Source organism: Pteropus vampyrus, unplaced genomic scaffold (assembly GCF_000151845.1).
Source record: "Pteropus vampyrus isolate Shadow unplaced genomic scaffold, Pvam_2.0 Scaffold199, whole genome shotgun sequence".
Taxonomy (NCBI): Eukaryota; Metazoa; Chordata; class Mammalia; order Chiroptera; family Pteropodidae; genus Pteropus; species Pteropus vampyrus.
This window is the reverse complement of record NW_011888980.1, coordinates 2,435,873-2,457,447: the sequence shown is the minus strand read 5'-3', so window position 1 is coordinate 2,457,447 and position 21,575 is coordinate 2,435,873. Positions and strand designations below refer to the sequence as shown.

General features: G+C 32.4%; 1 protein-coding gene across 4 annotated transcripts in view; it reads left to right on the top strand.

Annotated features, from left to right (window-relative positions):
* Positions 1-21,575, top strand: part of AGTPBP1 (ATP/GTP binding protein 1) — a 131,091-nt gene that overhangs the window by 47,330 nt on the left and 62,186 nt on the right. For 3 of the 4 annotated variants that reach the window (XM_011372065.2, XM_011372066.2, XM_023537761.1), the window contains exons 10-13: positions 2,763-2,971; positions 4,480-4,657; positions 17,016-17,113; positions 21,057-21,173. In XM_011372065.2, the coding sequence (XP_011370367.1) occupies positions 2,763-2,971; positions 4,480-4,657; positions 17,016-17,113; positions 21,057-21,173 (602 nt within the window). The remainder of the gene's footprint in view (positions 1-2,762; positions 2,972-4,479; positions 4,658-17,015; positions 17,114-21,056; positions 21,174-21,575) is intronic. The other variant, XM_011372067.2, reaches the window with a different exon arrangement.

Sequence of the window (21,575 nt, the reverse complement as noted above, 5' to 3'; positions counted from 1 at the left end):
CCAGAATTGTTTATTTGAAAATTAGCAAATGACTAATTGGTAAACCTTATATTTGGTAATGATCTATTAAATTTAAAAATTCACCTTAAGTATTAGTATTATATACCAGAGTATATAAAATTCAGTTAGCAGTTTTATCTTTGAAATGATATGTGTGCTACTCAGTAAAACTAGCCATGTTACTTCATTTTCATATATGATGCAATAAACTTGAGACCAAGATTGGAATACTTGGATTAACTTGCATTAAAAATAAAAAAATATTTTTAGTCTTTCTTTGATGTGCCCTGACTTTGTAGTTCAAATTGTTTAAAGATTAATTTTTAAATTAATATAGGCATATGCTTTTGAGAGTAGATTAACTATTAAAACTAAACTTATTAGTTTACAAATTTTCTGACGACAAAGTCATTAAGTCAGTAAAAACTAAAACCTTCTTAAGTTTTAACTATTTTACAGAAATCAGTTATACTAAGATGACTGAAGTCTGATATCTTAAGTTTTAAATAGTAATCTTCCTTTTACTCCTTCCTTTCTCCTTCAAAGGAAGATGGTGGGCAAATGTATCTATTTAAAAATGTATCTATTAAAATGTATCTATTAAAAAAGTAACTGACAAGTAGAATGACTCTGGTTTATATTTAATATTGTTTTCATATGGCACATGGCACTAAATAGGATAAATATTTAATAATGCAAAATAATATTTAGTAGCACACTGCTTATTTTTAAATGCGCTATGGCATTTTGGAGCATCTTATGCATTGATTTCTTTTTGCTAGGGAGGGCAGTAATTTACTTTAAAAGGATAATTAAACTACTCTAATAAACCTAAGAGTATAAAGCAGAGAATGCACACACACAATGCAGAAAGACAGGAAGCTTAATTGCTATCACTGAAGTGTAGATAGATTAGAAGCTGTAATCTAACAGGAAACCTAAGCTGTATTTTAACTAGAGAGGGAAGAAGAGACATAGACTGATTGTGAGTTGGTGTCCTGTACACATGAATAAAATCCCCTCTACTAGACTTTTTATTGTGCTCAATTGCAGATTATAGATGGCTTTGTTCATTTTTCTTAAGGGTCATTCAGCTACCTGTTTTCGAGTTACTGGGAAGTTTTTGATTTGATCTTTAATAAAGAATTTCAATATTTCTCGTAAGTACTATTTAGGCTGTTGAGAATTCCAGTGGAAACAGTTTGTAACATGAGTTACAATGATCATAATGTCTTTTAAGAAACTCATATTCACAGCTAGAAAGCTAAAGGCTTAATATTCCATCTGGTGTAAACAAAGTGGGTATATTTATTTAAAGTACATGAAACTAGTATTAATCAAAACTATTGAACTGATATAAATAGCCATAGCCTTAGCAAAACTAGCTCTATAGACACAATAGAAGTTTAAAAGCTTTTACATAAGAACCTCCCACCTCTTCTCCACCCTGGGAGTTTCTTCCAAATCTCTAATGTCAGAGCACAATTTCTAAGAGGGCATTAATAAGGTTGTTGATTTCAGTGTCTTTACCTTAGTATCTGTGCCATGAGGCAGAAGGTCATTTTATAGATTGATTTAGATTAGGAAGAGATTGATATTACGTTGTAACTGAACAACCCCAAATGGGTTGATATTCTACTCTCTCTTTAATTGGCCTACCGATGTGGTGCTGGGTGGCTCAAGATGTTGCTGTGATATGATTATTCTTTTGCTTCCATTTTAGTCAAATGCACTCATTTAGTTAGTAATCTTAAATATCAACACCTTAAAAATAATAAAATAGTTTAAATTTGTGGATTTATTTCTGTTCTATCCAATAAAATTGACCATTTACAAAAAAGAACCTTTAATTACATTTTCATTACATTAAAAAATTAACAACCAGAAAGTACCATCTTCTAATTACATAATACTCTTTACATTTTATTTATTGAAAAGTTGTATTTTTAACTTAGCATTGTTATGGCATGGATATTCATATAATTGTGGGTGTAATGAAAGCAGTTATTTTCGATGGAAACAAAGTTTGTAATAGGAGCTACATTCCAATGGAGTTAATTTTAGTAGAAATACAGTTTGTAATAGAAGTTACAATAATGGTAATGGCTTTTAACAAAATCATATCACAGCTAATTAAAGGCTTATCTATTTCATTTGTTGTAATCAAAGTCAGTATATTCGTAGGTTTTAAAATACATAAAACTTTTGTTAGTATTAACATTTAAAAAGATGTAGCCCTAATTGCATTATAGGTATTTCGTTATTTGTTAACCACAAAACAATATTTGGGTAGGTTTCTGAAAAGTATTGTAATCTACAAAATAAATATAAAATATATTGTATTTACAATAAAAATATTGTAATCTGGAAGTTATCATATTTATTTTGTTAGAAAAAATATTTAAATATGTAGTTGCCATATTTTTTTGGAAAAAAATAAGAATTTATTACAATGTAGTGGTTAAATTTTTTTTGGCCTTTATCTTTTTTTTTTTTTAAATTAAGTTTATTGGGGTAACATTGACTAATACAATTATATAATTTTCAGGTGTACATTATAATTTGACATCTGTATATTCTGTTGTGTTTACCACCCAAAGTCCAGGTGCCTTCAGCTACCATATATTTGATCCCCTTAACCCACTTCAGCCTCCCCTTACCTTCCTTATATTTGACCCCCTTTAACCGTCTAATTTGATTTACTCTACCACTTTCTTCTATCATTTAAAAAAATATTCTTTCTCAATTTTCTTTTGTTAAAGAAACAAATGCCAGGAGAGCGGTAGACAGAGGATATGTCCAAGTCCTTTTAACAATTTATGTAGATTGGCACCGCCATGATAATCGGCATAGAAACATGCTCATTCGGAAAGGAATTTTACAGAGTTTAAAAAGTGTTACAAATATCAAGTTGGGAAGAAAAGCATTTATTGATGCCAATGGGATGAAAATTCTCTATAACACTTCACAAGTGAGTTTTTTTTATTTTCTTCCTATTATTGTAATTATGTATTAATAATATGATTTGGTTCTTAAGAAAACTTAATATTTCTAAAAATACTTAAAAAGTACAATAAATGTATTTTAAAAAACTGAAAACCAAAACCAAAAGGCATAATCATTTCTTACATGTGGTTACAGACCGATTGGAGAAAATGCTTAGTGCATATCTCTGCAATATGAGATTTTTTTTCCCATAGGTAAAGGAAGACATATAAATCTGTCCAGTGGGCTGGAAGGGATTCTATATTGCCATGTTTTCCAGGATGTGCTATACTTAGTTTTGCATGATTCCCTCATAAGTATTTATGGACCATTTGCAAATCAGCAGGACAGTTCTGTCGTTTTTGAGTGTTCTCAACATCTCCCTCCTGGATAGGGCATTTTTAAACAGAGAAGGTACGAAAGTGAAACCTGAAGTTGGGGATCTTACTTCTGACAGCCAGCATAAGCACAATCCTTCTTGGCACTGTCTTTCGTAATATTCCTTCTATTGTCTATAAAAGACTGTCAGCTATGGGAAATAGGAATGTTGTAGCGCAACCCTTTGTCTTTAGAAGGTTGTAATTATTAGAAAGAAAACTGTCTTTTGAAAATTCCAGGCAATTATTTCGGTTGTGCCCTCTTGGTCTTACAACAAACAGTCCCTTTGTACATGAGAATAAAGATATAAGAACATATATTTTATGTTTACCCTTAGCTTTTTTTCCTAGATCAATCATACGTACTTGTTTTTATTATTGATGTAGGCAGTGATGGATATATGAGAAATGAGGAAGCGTTGAGCGACTTTGGTTATGCCACTTAACATTCGTGAGCCTTAATTTCTCATCTGTTTTGACAGGTCACATGTGAAGATTTGTATTAAAATTTTACAGGGTATTAAAGTGCCATCTGAATGTCAATAATAATAGTAATATAATAATAATAATAATAATAATAGTGTTATATGATACACTTTCAAACCCTCTACATATTAGCCCTTCTTAAGATTAGATACTGGGACAGCAAATTAGACTCTTAAAACTATTTACTAGAGGTGCTATTGCGTGATAACTGATAAAATTCTGAGAAACGTTCAGCTAAATATTCCATTTTATTTCTTACACCTTTCTTACTTAATTTTTTTCTTCTTTTAATTTTTTTTTTTTAAATTTTGTGTGCTAGGCTTGCAAAATGCCCCCTGAATCACTCATATATATTACTTAGTGCTTTGGTGACTTTTGGTACCAAAGATTTTACTGATTTCTGCTTAGTTAAAATATTCAAGGAAAAGTACTACGCAGTTTGCCATATGAGGTTCTTTACAAAAAGAAACTTCTGAATAGTCAAAGCTATTTTATGATTATGATAAAATGTTGATTTTTGTGTGTGTGCTATTTGTCTCTTGAAAATTATCAATGTATTTTTTCTAAAGTAATCTAAAATTGGTTCAATTGTTCACCAAAGGAACATTGTTTTTCTTTTCTTAAAAAACAGGAATGTTTGGCAGTCAGGACCCTTGATCCTCTTGTCAACACCTCCAGTCTGATAATGAGGAAGTGTTTCCCCAAAAATCGCCTGCCACTTCCAACGATTAAAAGTTCTTTCCATTTCCAGTTGCCAGTTATTCCTGTGACTGGACCTGTGGCCCAGCTCTACAACTTACCCCCTGAAGGTAGGACCACATGCTCACTGCTGGCTTTCAGTCATTCTTGAAATTGTGTGACAGTTGACTTTATTTATTTATTTATTTATTTTTTGATTTTTGTCTAACTCCCCAGCAAAAGAAGGCCTTAGGGAACACAGTGAACTTTTACCTTATATTTTAGTTAACAAATATTTCTTTAAATATGAGAAAGTAAGGTCTAGGAATTAAGGGAAGTAGCATGGAATGTTACATATATGTAAATGTGAACTGTGCAAAAATTTAAGCATCATATAGGAACATCATTTGATAGTTACATAAAATTTCAAAGTATAAGAATATAAACATTAAGTGTTTAGGTAATTTTATTTGGGCTTACATTTGTAGCTTTTTCATGAACTTCATTTTTTAAGTTAAATTACCTAATCACCAAAAGAGTTATAGTTTATGCTTAACATATGAAATTATCAGAAGTTGGTAATTTGCTCTTTTCTATAGGTACATAGTAAAGGAAGTAAGATTTTAAACTTCTTAATGTGGGGAAAAAGTAGAATTTTATTTTTGATAAGATCTAACAAAATGGAAAAAAGAAAGTAGTCCAGGCTATTAATAGATTTTCTGAAGTATTTTTGTCAGTTGATCACTTTTTTGAAAAAAAAAAATCGAAAGCCCTCTATATTTAAAAGCAGTTATTTGAAATAAGTGATTTAAAAGATTTTTGAAGTAATTATAATTGGTTTTGTTGACAGATGAATCAATGGTGTATATTACAGAGTACACTATTATGATTTTATTTTTAAATATTTAATTATTAAAGTAGAAGTTTAATCTACACAAAATATCCAAATGTATTATTCGAAAACTTCCTTTAAAAGGTTTAAAAGTCTCAGAGTAATTATGGGACTTGAGTAAGATAGCTAAGTAAAAATAATTTTATTCCTTCTTTCTATTTCATTAAAAATTGCCATTAGACCTTTAAAATAGGGGTGATCTGTACCAAATCTAAAAATTAGGTACTAAAAGGGGCATTCTCATGAAACAAACATAGAACATGGAACAAACATGACAGAGATATGATAGATTAAAGAAGAGCGTCACTCTCTACTCACCCTAATATGAAATGCAGTATCTCTGGTTCCTAGTTGAGATACCACTAGCACCTAATTGAGGGATGGTCAAGGAGTAGTTGGATCTCATTCTCTCCTGAATCTCAGTGTACAATTATGGGGGTTTAAGTGGTGGTTCTAACTGGTAGAGAGCTGGTGAGACTTCTCTATGATATGTAAGTAGTGGCTCTGGAAGAGAGATAGGATATGTCTCATAGTGTTCTTTATACAGTGTCTAGAATAATCGCATGGATAAGGAAAGGTGACTTCTAGTGCAGTGAATTCACCAAGCATGGGAAAAAATGACATGATATTTTTCTAGAGCTCCTTTTGTGACTCATCTCAGACTAATGGATCGCTGAACTAGAAATGGAGATTTACAATGACTGACAAGTCTTCATGACTAAAATGTAAGAGTTCTTGCAGCAACTGCATAGACACAAGGAAAATACTATCTGTTTTCTGTTATTTTCTCACATATCAGGCTTCTGTACATTTATCAAAATTTTTGTTATTTTTATACCTTTCTCAGCTGGTTTCATGAAGATAGAACGGCTGTTTTTTTTTTTTCCTTCATTTTATCCTCAGCATCTATTAGATTGCATGAGATATGTGTGTATTTAACATTTGTTGATGAATGGAGTTGGCCTCAAGACTTATTTTCTTGAATATTAAATACCCCAAAATAAGTAGCATCTATGGAGATTTGAAGGAAGAGTTCTGACTCAAGATTTCTGAACCCATATTAGTTGCCCTTCATATGTGAAGTTGACATATGCTTAGGTATGTAAGGGTACATAAGTATATTTCTGAAGTACCCTTTCTGAAGTAATTATATGAAATGTTACTCCAGCCAGGCCAGGGATGAATTAAGATGTCAAGAATGCAGAAGGGCATGGTAACAGAGTAATTGTATTAAACATTACAAATTGTTCATTACATAATACTAAACAGATCCTTAGACTGGGATCTGATGAACCATAGGAATCCACGGATGGACTTCAGACTGTGAACACTTCGAAATTCTGTATGAAATTATTTATGTGTTTTTTCTTGGGAAAAAACTCTTGAAAGGATCTATCCATCACTGCTATAGAAAAGCAAGGAAATTTCAAAGATGCACAAAATTTTGAAAGTGGTAAATACAAAGCAAGAACCAGCAAATCTATTTTAGTAAAAAGATATATAAATGAATAAAATACTATTTTAAAAAAGAGACTTTCAGATTGGGTTAAAAAAAAAACAAAATGTAAGTAGCTGACACATATTGGAGACTCTTAAAACAGCAAGATGGAAAGCTTGAAAGTACGATCAACAAATGTGTATCTGATATTCTGGTTCAAAAGAGGTAAGAAAGACAGTATTACTACCATACAAAATATAAATACCAAACAGAATTTATAAAATGAGATAGCATAGATTTTATACAAGCTAGATAATGTACCAAATACTAGAGCAAAGATAGATAAAGCTATAATGATTTGAATAATAAGAGAAAATGAATAGAAACAGTGTTAATGGGTGATTTTAATATCCCTGTAAGTTCTTGGCAAATTAAGTAGAGGTGATTTAGTTAATCTAAGTGGATACTAAAGATAACTTCTGTTAATATATTTGAAAATATGATTGAAGTGGACAATATTTGGGGAAATATGAATAACTAAAATTAACCTAAAGAGTAGAAAACCTGCCATTGAATATGCAGTCACGTTACCTTCAATGAAGACACCAAATGCTGATGACTTTATAAATTACTTCTTTCAACCTTTCAAGAAATTTTCCTATACTTTATTTTCCAGAGCATAGAAAAAAAGGGAAAGTTTAGAAGCCAACATGATGCAGAAATAAAAGCCTGGTAGAATAACCTGAAACAACCTACAGATTGTCGTCACTCATGAAAATAAATATAAAAATTCTAAAATAATAACATTACATTGAACAGTTTTTACAAGTATAGGACACTTGTAAGGATTATTTTTAAGGAAGTAGGTTCATTGTAATATTAAGACTGTAATTAATAAAATGTATCATCAGTGGGTTATAGTAAACCAATGATTATCTCAGTAAATGGCATGAAGAGATTTAATAAAAATCATTATTAGCTCCAGATAAAATTTCTTTAGGAATCCAGGAATATTTCCCAAACAAGCTGAGTATTATCTAACTCAGATTAATAGCCAACATTGCAAATAGTAAATAAATGTTAGATGATGCCTCTTTCAACCATTATTAAGTAACATCATTTTGAAAGCTCCAAGTCAAATCAGTAAGAGAAAGGAAAGGTCTTAATCATTAAGACTGAGATAAAGTCCATGGAAGACATTTCTATACTATCTACATAGAAAATCCAATCAAGTCAATTATAAAATGTGTGTTAGATAAAATACAAGTTAAATGAAGTACTATTTACCAATTAAACGAATAAAATTTATTAGCTTTTCTGTGTGTGTTTTATGTATATATCAACAAAAACCAGTTAGAAAACATAAGGGGAAAGCAAATCACATTTACAGGAACAATAGCAACAGCAAAATAAACGTCTTGGAATATACTTTCTAAAACCTTATAGAAAGTGCCGACTCATTCTTTTTAATTGTTACATCATACAAATATAACTAGTTTCCTATTAAAAGACATTTAAGTTTTTTTTTCTGTATTTTTGTTTTTACTATAAATGAGCCAAAAACGTTTTAAAAACTAACAACAAAGAATGATTTATATTCCTTGATTTTAACTATATAATTAAACTATAATAATTATTTATTGGTTTAGGTATATGAATAGATCATCGGAATAGAGCATAAGGTCTCAGACACCCTAAGCTAAATGGCATATCACACCTGTAGTATAAAACCAAAGGCAAATGCCATATAAAGGCAACTATTTGAAAGGTTTTATTAAAAATTAAAAATATATTTTCTCTCTGATGCTTAACTGCATTTTCCTTTCTCCCTATTCAAGCAGTCATCTTTCTTGTTTGCAATAGACTTTTCTGAATTCAACCCCTCTCTTTTTTCTAACAGTTCCTTCTCCAAATGTCAGTTCTTCCTGTGTTTATCCATGACTAACTGCTGCTAGTACATTGGCATAAATAGACCGAAGTTACCATATGCAAATGAATACTTATTTTTTTTGCTGTCTATTTCCAAAAGAATTTAAAGCAATTTGGTACCAGTATTAGGATAGACTGAGCTGCTTTTACAAAGTAATCCAGGATAGTATCATAGTCACTCAAGCAACAGCAGTAATAACAGACATTTTAATAGCATATACACTTTGCCTGGCACATTACATTTATTAATTCCTCGAATGCTCACAAGAACATTACGAGTGAGTATCTCCATTTTACAGATGAAGAAAATGAGACACAAATAACTTATGTAACTTGCTCAAGGTTAGAAAGCTAGTAAGTAGAGGAACCAAGATTAGATACTCTGTCTCTAGGTACTCTGTCTCTAGAGGCCTTTTGCTACACTGCCACAAGATAGAAGATTTTTTTTCTCACATATTCTTCCAGAAGATGGGTAGGCGATCCTGGGCAGTAGGCCTCTATTCCACTAGGTCATCAAAGAAAACAGGTTCTTTTTGTTTTTATCATTTCCTACGGTGGTTTCTTTGTGTGCAAGTAGAAAATGGTAATGAAAGAAAATGGAGACGACAATTTTCTTTTTGAAGAGAGTGACCTGGAATTTGTCTTTACCACTTTGCCTCACATACCATTGGCCGGAAATTGGCCATAGGACTGTTAACTACTGTGAGGGAGCCTGGAATCTGACATCTAGCTAAAATTCAGAAGTTCTGTTATTAAAAGGGAGGAGAGGAGGACAGATATGTGTGGGGTGGGGAGGAATTTCTCTTCTTCACTAAATTAAGTTACAGTGGAAATGGATGTCAAAAAGAGAGTAAAGGTATTGTCAGCAAAATGGAGAGGTAGGAGGTCTCATTGCTCGTGTTCCCCGGAAATACAGTAAAAAAGTAAGACAGCCAACTTCAAATCCATGAAAATATCTCAGAGATAACTCTGGACTACAATGAAGAAGCACAAAAAACCCCTGCAGAGCTCAAAAACTGAGGACCGCCACATAGAAAAGTATGGGAAGTATTTTATCTACGTCTACCCATCTCCCAGCCCAGAACAGCTTGGCGCCAGGGGAGTTTCCCTCAGAGGAATTTCTTCCCATTGGGAAAAGGAGAACAGGGGGACCCCGGCAAGTCTCACCCCTTTGTACATTGGTAGCCTTTGCTCTCAAGGTCTCCCAAGTCTTCACCAAAGCTGATCCCAGTTGCCGAGCAGCCTGGAGTCCCACCTGCTACATTGACTCACTGGGGTGGAGCTGTCATTGCGGGCCCAGGCTGCAGCTGCATCTATCCCTATCTGGAGTCACTACAGTGAGCCCCAGAGAACCAGACCCCTTTTCCATGAAAGATCTGCACATTCTGTACCTTAGACACCAATGCCACTGTCACAGCAAGTGCACCTGTACCCCAGGACCCAGACATTGGTAGTTTCGCGTGCACCTGATCCTAGGACCTCTACTTTGCTACCAGATGAGGTACCAAGAGGAATTCCATTGGCTGGACTTCTTTCTGTGGGCATAAAAAAAGATGAATCCAACAACTTTTGCCTCTGAGGATCCCAATAGCCCTAGCCACCACTGACACCTGCAAGACCTCTGTAATATTAGCCACAGAAGACTCCCATAGTCTTTGCTGATGTTGACCTCAGCTTATGGAGCTACACAGAGACTATGCCCCTTTGCCTTCATAGGGAGCAAAGATACTGCATCCTACCCAGCCAGTGTTCTCAGAACCTTCTCCAGGTAAAAGTCTTGCTCCACCCAAGCCAGTCCAAAAAGGCTAGAAATGTGACTGTGCCCTCATATATGCAGACATCAACACAAAACCATCAGAGATAAAAAATCAAGGAAACGTGATGCTACCAATTTTCCAGGGAAATGGAGACCTGTGAGTTATCCAAAAAATTCAAAATAGTTATTTTAAGGAAGCTAATATAATTCAAGAGAAGGCAGATAGGGAACTCAATGAATTTAGTAAAGTAATACATGAACAAAATGAGTTCAACAAAGAGAAAGAAATTATAGAAAGAACCAAACAAATTGTATATCTGAAGAAAATAAAAGAAAACCGTGATCACGAACTTTAACATTAGACTCAGTCAAGCAGGAAAAAGAACTTGTGGATTTGTAGACAGATCTTTAGATATTTTTCAGTCAGAGGAGAAAAAAGAAATTAGAATGAAAAAGGGTGATGAAAGCCTGTGTGAATAATGGAACACAATTAAGTGAAACTATATCTTTATTACGGAATGCTAGAAGGAGAAGCAAGAAAGGGACAGAAAACTTATTTAAAGAAATAATGACCAAGAATTTACCAAATCTAGGGAAAGATACAGCCATCTAGGTACACTAAGCTCAAATAGTCCCAAACATATTCATCTGAAAGATCTCCATTGAAACAGTATAATCAAGCTCTCGAAAAAAAGGTGAAGAGAATTTTGAAAGCAGCAAGAGAAAAAAGACTTCTCACATACAAGGTAATCCTGATAAGATCATAAGCAGATTTTTCAGCAGAAACCGTACAGATCAGGAGAGAGTGGGATTATATATTCAAAGTGCTTAAAGAAAAATGCTGTTAACCAAGAAAACTTTACCTCGCAAAGTTATCCTTCAGAAATGAGAGACAGAGACTTTCCCAGAAAAACAAAAGCTGAGGGAATTTATCACTACTTGACCTGCCTTATAAGAAATGTTAAAGAGATTTCTTCAAGCTGAAACAAAAAAAATTGCTTAGTAACATGAAAACATATTAAAGTACAAAATTCACTGATAAAGGTGTGTATGTTTGTGTATATATACACACACACATATTTATATAGTCAAATTCAAAATATATTGGTATCGAAGTGGTTGTGTATAATCACTTCGAACTCTAGCATATAGGTTAAGAGACAAAAGTGTTAAAAATAAATGTAGCTACAATATTTTGTTAATGAATACACAATATAAATATTTAAATTGGGATAACAAATTATGGGAAGGAGTAAGTACATGATAGAACATTTTTATGGAATTGAGGTTAATCTGTTATCAGCTTGAAATAGGTAGTTATAACTAACTGTAAAATGTATTATGAAAGCCTAATGGTAACCACAAAGCAAAATCCTATGATAGGTACACAGATGATAAAGAGAAAAGAATCAGAGCATCCCACTACAAAAATCATCAGCTCACAAGGAAACAACAAGAGAGGAAGAAAGGAACGAAGGCACCACAAAACAATCACAAGGCAATGAACAAAATGTCAATAGTAAGTCTTTATCAATAATTACTCGAAATGTAAATAGTTTAAATTTTCCAATTAAAAAACTTAGAATGACTGAATGAATTAAAAAACAAGACCCAGCTATATGCTGTCTGCAAGGGACTCATTTAAGCTTTACGGACACTAGTAGGCTAAAAATGAAGGAATGGAAAAAGATAGTCTGCAAATGGAAATCAAAGGGAGAGATAGCCGTACTTACAACACACAAAATAGACTTTAAGTCAAAAACTGTAACAAGAGACAAAGAAGGTCATTATATAATGATAAATGGGTCAATTCATCAAGAGGATATAATAATTATAAACATATGAATCCAATATTAGAGCAACTAAATCTATTAAACAGTTATTAATAGATGTGAAGGGAGAAATAGCAATGCATTTATAGAAGTGAGTTCAGTACCCCACTTTGAACAGTGGATGGATAATCCAGACAGAAAATTAATTAGGTAATAATGGACTTGAATGACGCTTTAGACCAAATGAACCTAACAGATATATACAGAAAATTCCATCAATAGCAGCAGAATACATATTCTTCTCAAGTGCACAGGGAATGTTCTCCAGGACAGATCATATGTTATATCTTTTCTGACCATAGCGGTATGAAACTAGAAATCAGGAGTAAAGCTAAGAAATTAAATACACTTTTGAACAACCAGTGGGTCAAAGAAAAAAAAATAAAAAGATATCTTGAAAAAAAATGAAAAGGGAAGTACAACATGCCAAAACTTATGAGATGAAGCAGTAGCAGTTCTAAGATGAAATTTTATAGCAATGAACACCTGCATTAAGAAAAAAGATACAAATAAACTGCCTAACTATACTTCTAGAAACCAGAAAAGAACCAACTAAGCCCATAGTTAACAGAAGGAAGGAAATAGTAAAGATTAGAGCAGAAATAAAAGAAATAGAGACTAGAAAGACAAATAGAAAAGATCAACAAAACTAAGTGTTGGTTTTTTGAAAAGATTAACAAAATTGATAGACTTTCAGCTAGACTAAAAAAAAAGACTCAAATTAATAAAATATAAATGAAAGAGGACATATTACAACTGATAACACAGAAGTACTCTCAAAAATTGAAGAAGGAATACTTCTAAACTCATTTTATAGAGCCAGCATTATCCTGATACCAAAGCCAAGAAGAGAAAATTATAGGCCACTATCCTTGATGAACATTCTTGCAAAAATTCTCAGCAGAATACTAGCAAACAGTTCAAAAGCAAAGGATGATACCCCATGACCAAATAGGATTCATCTCTGGGATGCAAGGCTGTTTCAACATCTACAAATTAAAGTGTGCTGCACTATGTTAACAGAATGAAGGATAAAAATTATGTGATCATTTCAACAGATGCAGAAAAAGCATTTGACACAATTCAGCATCTTTTCATGATAAAAACTCTCTAAGTATAGAAGGAACATTCTTTATCATAACAAAGACCATAAATAATCATACTCAATGACAGAAAGAAGTCTTCTAAGATCAGGATGAAGACCAGGATGCCCACTCTTGCTATTTCTATTTAACATAGTACTGGATATCCTAGCTATAGCAGTTAGTCTAGAAAAGGAAATAAAAGGCATCCAACTCAAAAAGGAAGAAGTAAATTATCTCCTTGCATATGATGTGATCTTATAGAAAACCTTAAAGTCTTCACCAAAAACTGTTAGAATATGCACGAATTCAGTAAAGTTTCAGGATTCAAAATCAATATACAAAAATCAGTTGTGTTTCTGTACACCAACAGAGAACTATTCGAAAGAGATATTAAGAAAACAATTCCATTTACAATAGCATTAAAAAACAATAAAATACTTAGGGATGAATTTTACCAAGAAATTGGAAGACCTGTACACTGAAAACTATCAGACAGTGAAGAAAGAGATTGAAGAGTATGCAAATAAATGGAAAGGTATCACATGTTCTCTGATTAAAAGAATTAATAATGTGAAAATGTCTATACTACCCAAAATGATCTTCAGATTCAATGCAATCTCTATCAAAATTCCAATGACTTTTTTCATAGGAATGTAAAAAAACTTATAAAATTTGTATGGAGCCGCAAAAGACTCCAAATAGCCAAAGCAATACTGAGAAAGAACAAAGCCAGAATCATCACAGTTCTTGATTTTAAACTATTACAGAGCTATAGTAATCAAAACAGTGTGGTACTCAAATAAAGCAGGCACATAGATCATGGAACAGATTTGAGAGCGCATACATAAACCCATACATACATGGTCAACTAATTTTTGATAAAGGCATCACAAACAATTGAAAAAGAGCAGTCTTTTTGATAAATGGTTTTTGGAAAACTAGATATCCATATGCAAAAGAATGAAACCGCAACTCTATCTTACACCACTCAAAAAATTAACTCGAAATGGATCAAACCCTTAAAATATGACCTGAAACTGTAAAACTCCTTGAAGACAACTTGGGGGAAAAGATCCTTGACATTGGTCTTGGCAGTGATTTCTCGAATAAGGCATCAAAAGCACAGGCAATAGAAGCTAAAATAAAAGTGGGACATCGAACTAAAGACATTTTGCACAACAAAGGAAACAATACAATATTTGCAAACTATATGTCTGATAAGTGGTTGATATTCAAAATATTCAAAGAACTCATAAAGCTGAGTAGTACAAAAGCAAATAATCCAATTTAAAAATGGGCAGAGGCTCTGAATAGACATTTTCCCAAAGTGTACAAACGGCCAGTAGGTGTCTGAAATACAGGTGTCAGGGAAATACAAATCAAAACTACAATGAGATATCACTTCACACCTATTAGAATGATTATTGTGAGAAAGACTAGAGGTAAATATTGGCAACGATGTGGAGAAAATGGAACCCTCATACACTATTGGTGGGAATGTAAAATGGTACAGTTAATATGGAAAACAGTATTTAGGTTCCTCAAAAAATTAAAAATAGACCTTCCATATGGTCTACCAGTCATACTCCTGGGTATATATCCAAAAAGAATTGAAATTATCATCTCAGAGAGAGATCTGCACAGCCATGTTTACTGCAGCATTATTCACAGTAGCAGAGATTTGAAAACTATCTAAATATTCTACAATGGATGAGTGGATGAAGGAGAAGTGATTATATCCATATATCCGTATGTGAGATAGATATATCTATCATATGTATGAGATAGATATATAAATATTATTCAGCCAATAAAAAAAGGAATTCCTGCTATTTGCAATAATGTGGATGAAGCTGGAGGACGTTATGCTAAGTGAAATATGACAGAGAAAGACAAATATTGTATGGTATCACTTATATGTGGAACCTTTAAAAACATCTGATATTATAGAAACAATAGAATATTGGATGGCAGGGGCTGCGAGAGTGGTAATGGGGTGATGAGGCTGAAAGGTACAAATTTTCAGTTTTAAGATTAAATTCTGAGGATCTAAAGTACAGTGCAGTGACGATAGTTAATGACACAGTATTGTATACCTGAAAGTTTCTGAGAGTACATCTTAAGCATTCTTACACACACACACACACACACACACACACACACACACACACACACACACACACACACACACACAGTGTTGACTATGTGAGGTGATAGATGTGTTAATTATCTTCATCTTGATAATCATATTACAGTTTATATATCAACTATCACATTATACACTTTAAATAATTATACAGTTCTGTTTGTCAGTTATTCCTTAATAGTTAAAGAATAAAAAAGTTTAGGAAAGTATCCTTTTAAAATAGTGTATGTTTTGTTTTAAAGCACTCAGTTACTTACAGGAGTACTCTTAAAGTGCTTTTCTACTCTTCTTTCCTTGTCTTGCCCACATCTGTGGTCCTCATGTCCTCCTATTCCCTGAGTTTTTCTCTAATTCATATTCATTCTTCATTCTCATTACTGACAGTTATTGTCTTTTTCTCTATTAATTGGTCTTCCACATATATGCTCCCTCTCTCATACCTGCCAGAGTGATCTTTTGAAAAAATGTAAGTCGAATTAATTTATTCTCCTCTTGAAAATCCTCAGTGCTTATCTTTCATAGGTTAAAATTCTAAACTTCTTGGCCTTTTGTACCCTTCATTTTCTCATTTTTATTTGCCTCTTTTAATACTTTCCCAAGCATACAAGTTAAATCATGCTTTATCTTATTATTTTTGGATGATGTCATCTAAATTCTTTATTTTAGCATTATTATTTCCTTTCTTTAAAAGTCACACTCACTCATCCTTACGTTTTACCTAGAAAGCTATGTTTTCTTCAAGATACTGCTTAATTATTACCTGTTTTGTGAAGTGATCACTGATGACCCTTTGTCCTCAAGCAGTTTGTAGTTATTCCATCCCTTGCTTTCCCATAGCATTTTTAAGTATATGCCTTCATCAGTATATATCTTTTGTATCTTATACATAATGATATTATATCAAAAGATAATATAATTACTTGTTAACTCTTTTCTGCTCTTTAACTTCATGTGCTCCCTGAGGGCAAGGATTATATTAATACATCTTTTAAAAAATTCCCAGCACACAACACAATACATGGCACATGGTAGTCATTGAAACAAATGGCAAGTGAATTGTAAAGGGATGAAATGATTTATTGAAATTTATACAGATAGAAAACAAGATGGTTTCACTCAGGCTATTGCAACAATAGACATTGATTTTTTTTTACATTATGAATTTTTAAAAACAAACAGTAAAAAACTCATTCATTTTTACAGTGCTTTTCCGAATTTTAAAGCACTTCCACTTCATCTCTTAGGTTTTTCAACACCTTGGACAACCTTAGAGACATTTTTAATAAGAAATTTTATTTAATTTTTCTTTGGTGATTGAAATATTTACATATATAACATTCTGCCTTTGGATGTGCATGTTGAAGAATGCTTACCTCTGACCTACTTACTTATAGCACATTTTGTATCACAGTGGATGACGTAGTAGATGAAAGTGATGACAACGATGATATTGATTTAGAAGCTGAAAATGAAACTGAAAATGAAGATGACCTAGATCAAAATTTTAAGGTTAGTATCAATTTCTGTCTTTAGTCACCTTTACAGATTGCATACTCAGTTATAAAAGAAAGATTGAGTAAATACATATAGCTAATGGTAGATTAACTTTTTTGCCCACATGTTTTTTATCATGGCTGATTATAGACAGTAAGCTACTGAAAGAGAAAATAATGTTTCTTTGAATGAATTGCTCTGAAAAGGGCCTTAAAATAACTTATTTTAACTCTCTCTGACCAGGAAGATTTTATCTAACCTTTCTGACTTAGATTTTGAAGTCTAAAGAAATCTAAGTTTGAAGTGAAGTGTTTTGAGAATTGAAGTGGCAACCTATTTCTCTTTCAACAATCTTTTGTGGATACAAAATAGTAGGAAAGTAATCTATAACTGGTGGCTTCTTGGTAAGAATTAGTGTTTACATAATGCTTCTTAAGTTTTAGTTGAAGAAGGAAATGGACAAAAGTGTTTATTGAATTGAGAAAAGAAAAAATTTTTGTTACATGAGATGTTAAGTAAAGAGGCAGGTGAGTTTTCAGAATTTTATGGCACTTTTACAAGTCTAGATGCTTTATATTTTGCTTTATTTAGTGGTAGAAGGGGCATATTAGCAGAAAATGTAGAAAAATGTCTGCTTAATGCCTTCATTTTTCAATGCTTTTCTGGGGGAGGGGGATTCATTAGACTCTTACCTGCTTGGCCCTTTTTGTCTTGAAATGCTATATCACAATTGGGATATACTGAGTATTTGACTTTCTGGAGATAGATTCTAAGATACTGGAAAGAGATTTCTATCTTAATAGCAGATACACAGCCAGTTTTATTATCACCAAATATGACCAACACAAACTTTGGCAAAATTGTCAAGTTAGCCAGTCTGGTAACATGACGGTCTGCATACTGGACTCAAGAAGCTACAAAGAAGAAAAACAGTGCTGGTTCTCTTTGTCAAGGCAAAAAAATAAAAATAAAAAAATGGGGTAACTATGTGTTTATGGTTATGGACTTGATGTAAGTGAAAAGATCCAAGGATCCAAGCTCAGGAAATTTAAATTCTGTATGTAAAATCTTTCTTGGATGACAGGAGCTATGTTAAAATCAGTTGTTTGGGTTCTTTGGGAAGGGAGTGTTTAGGGGTAGTAAAATTTCCCAGATTAATGCATAAATGCATGCTTAAAATTTTTTTAAAAATCATTTGAGGGTAAGTTACATAAATATCATGGTCCTTTGCCCCTAAATATGTCTGTGTGTGTTTCCTAAAACTAGTGATACTCTCTTACATAACCACAGTATAGTTATCACCTTCATAAATGTATAGCGATATAACACTATCCATGTTCCATTTTGTCAGTTATTCTAATTATGTCCTCTATTATATTTTCCCATTCTCTAGTATAGAATCTAGCATCAGGTATTGCATTTAATTATTTTGTCTTTTAAGTCTTCTTTAATTTAGGACATCACAGATTTCTTTGTCTTTTATGACATTCACTCTTTGACTAATCCAGTGGTTGACACCATTATTCCCTGGAGTATCCATGACTGCTCACCTTTCCCCATGTTACTTTAACACAGCAGTTATAAGAAAAGTAATTGATTGAATTTATTGAATGCTTAATCCTATGCTAGCCCATGCTCTTTACATATAGTAACCATTAAATCCCTATAGAAATCCTATGAGGTATATGGTATTATTACCTTTGCTTTAGAGGGCTAATTAGAAAACAAGGCACAGAAAGGCTATCAGTATAGCTTGTAAGAGGTGGGGCCAGGATTCAGAATAAAGCAGTCTCGTGTGAATGTTCGCTCTCTTTTCCACTATTTTATAAAATATTTTTCTTTGAGGGCTACAGAATTGTTGGCTCCTTCAGATTACTGAGTTGTATTATCTTATTTTTCTTCTTTACCACTGCCTGCCTTTCCTCTCGTTGGCTGTTACATTTGGACATTCCTTATTTTTTCTTTTTTACCTAAATTCCACCACTTCTTTTATGCTTCAGGTTAACCTGCTACTTGTAGTGGGTATAATATTTGTGTTCTGTTGTGGTTTGAGTTCTAGAGACTGTTTTTTCCTCACCACAGTGATTCCATTCTCTTTGCCTCAAATTTTTCAGTTTGGAACATTTATAGAAACCTGGAGGTTCTAGAAGACTTGTCTCCGGATAACCAGGATTTGTCAATATATAAACTTTAGTACATTATTTTTTCCCTCAACTTCAGAAGAGCTTTAAGGAGTGGTAGAAGGTTGTTTTGTTTATTTCTTCTGTGTCCGTCAGTAGCTCTTCATCTTTTTTGCTAGACCAAAACACAAAATTGCCTATTATTGACCTCTTAAAGTATAATTTTCTTTTCTCATTATGCCCATTTTATAGGTAAATTTTTTTTTAAAGCAGAGAGTCACTATGTAAGGCTGTATTTTTACAAAATAATATTGAATATTGAGCTAGTATGGCTAGAGAAAATAATGTGTCTGTAAAAAATTTTGTAAATTTTGAAAGCATTGTCTACTTTATTAGATACTGATCAAGAAAATTATATTTTTGATTCATCAATGCATAATTTAAGATAAATTACATATTCATGTAATAATTATACAATAACGATATAATAATTAACATGATACTCATTCAGTAAACCAGTTTTTATTATTTATGGCAATGGGAAAATTTTTATTGGTTATACAAATAATAGCTATATTCCTGAAAATGAAATGTGAGAAATATGTAATATATTTTTTCTTTTAAATTACTTATTAATATGAAAATGTATAAATATAGTCAGATACATGTATATAAAGCATTTTAAGGATTGAAGCATAGTAGAATAAATTTAAGGCCAAAAAATAAGTAGTTGACTCTGGTGGTAAGATAAATGCAAAACTAAAAATGAATATCAATTGCAAGTTAATCACTGGTCTTATTATCCTCTTTAGCCATCAGTGAAGGTAGTGATGAATTTGCATTTGTGTAAGGCCAGAGTTGTTGAGGGTCCTAGAGAATAGCTTGGATGGTCAGTAAACTGACACTCATCTTCTCATCATGATGTATGTTAACTCTTTGAACAGATACAGACCAAATGAATTCTGGATGCATACCGTGTTTCTCTGAGGTCATACTTCTCCTTTAAATTTACCTTCTTCTTTCCCAAAGGGGCATAGGAGTCATTTCTGGCTGTCGTTCCACTTCTACTTTTATTTCCCCTGAAAAACATAGGGGATGGTGACATTGAGCTTTTCTAAGGGTACTTTGTGGACCATGTAATTAATATAAGAGTGCATGACAATCATTAGTCTCTCTTGAGGCAGAGCATTTATGTTGACCCACATTGCATGCTCTGAAATCACTGACTAGTTTTACATCCTGGCTCCTCTCTTTGTCAGCTGTGTAATTTTAAGTAAGACACTTAACCTCTCTGTACCTCAGTTTCCTCTTCAGTTAAATGGAGGTAATGATACTATCTACTTCATAATGTTCTTATATAGGTGAAATTAGATAATATATGTAAAATCCTTAGCATAGTGCTTCACATATTTTCAGTGCTCAATAAATGTTAGTTATTTTGATTATCACCACTACCATCGTATATGTATGTTTTAGCTTTCTTAAATTTTAAGCTGCCCTTTAATTATGATCAAAATGATGGCAATTAGAGAGATTGGGGGAAGCATACTTTAGTCTTGATCTTGACACTAGTGTTTCTATTTTGAGGAGCCTAAACACCATGTTATATTAGAATAACATTTGACAAAAACAAAGCACAGCAAAACAACCAAAACAGCGAGGCAACAACAACCCCAAAATACAAGCAAATTTTAATTTACAGTAATATTAATATAGCTTTTATTCAATGATTATTCTCTAATTACATGTAATTAATAATTTGGAAAACTTTAAATCTAAAATGTAGCTATAGTTTTATGTTTTTCTTAACTGGTGACATACCATTTTTATTATTTCAGAATGACGATATTGAAACAGATATTAACAAACTAAAACCCCAGCAAGAACCAGGACGAACGATAGAAGAACTTAAAATGTATGAACACCTTTTCCCTGAGCTTGTTGATGATTTTCAGGTATAAATATAGAAAATTCAGCATCTTCACTGATTTTAAGAAAAAGTTATTTTTTTATCTCTTAGTGCTATAATAACTTTTAATTCTGCTTTTCATTTCTAAAAAATGAAAGTAGTATTGCTTTTCTGAATGACGTTGGACATTTACTTCCACATTCTGTAAAATGAGGGGACTAGCTCGTTTAATTTTTAGACTAGCTTTTTAATTTTTTTGTCATTTTGTTTTATTATTTTGACATCTTTTTTACTCTTTCAAAAATAATCTTTAAAATAGCATTTCAAAATCTTATTTTAAAGCCTTCTTTGTATAAGTTGCATTCAGCTAAGGGGAGATGAGAGCTAAGGAACTACGGTATTAAAAATATAGTCTGTGCATGTTGAGTAATTTTTTCCTGATAGTTAC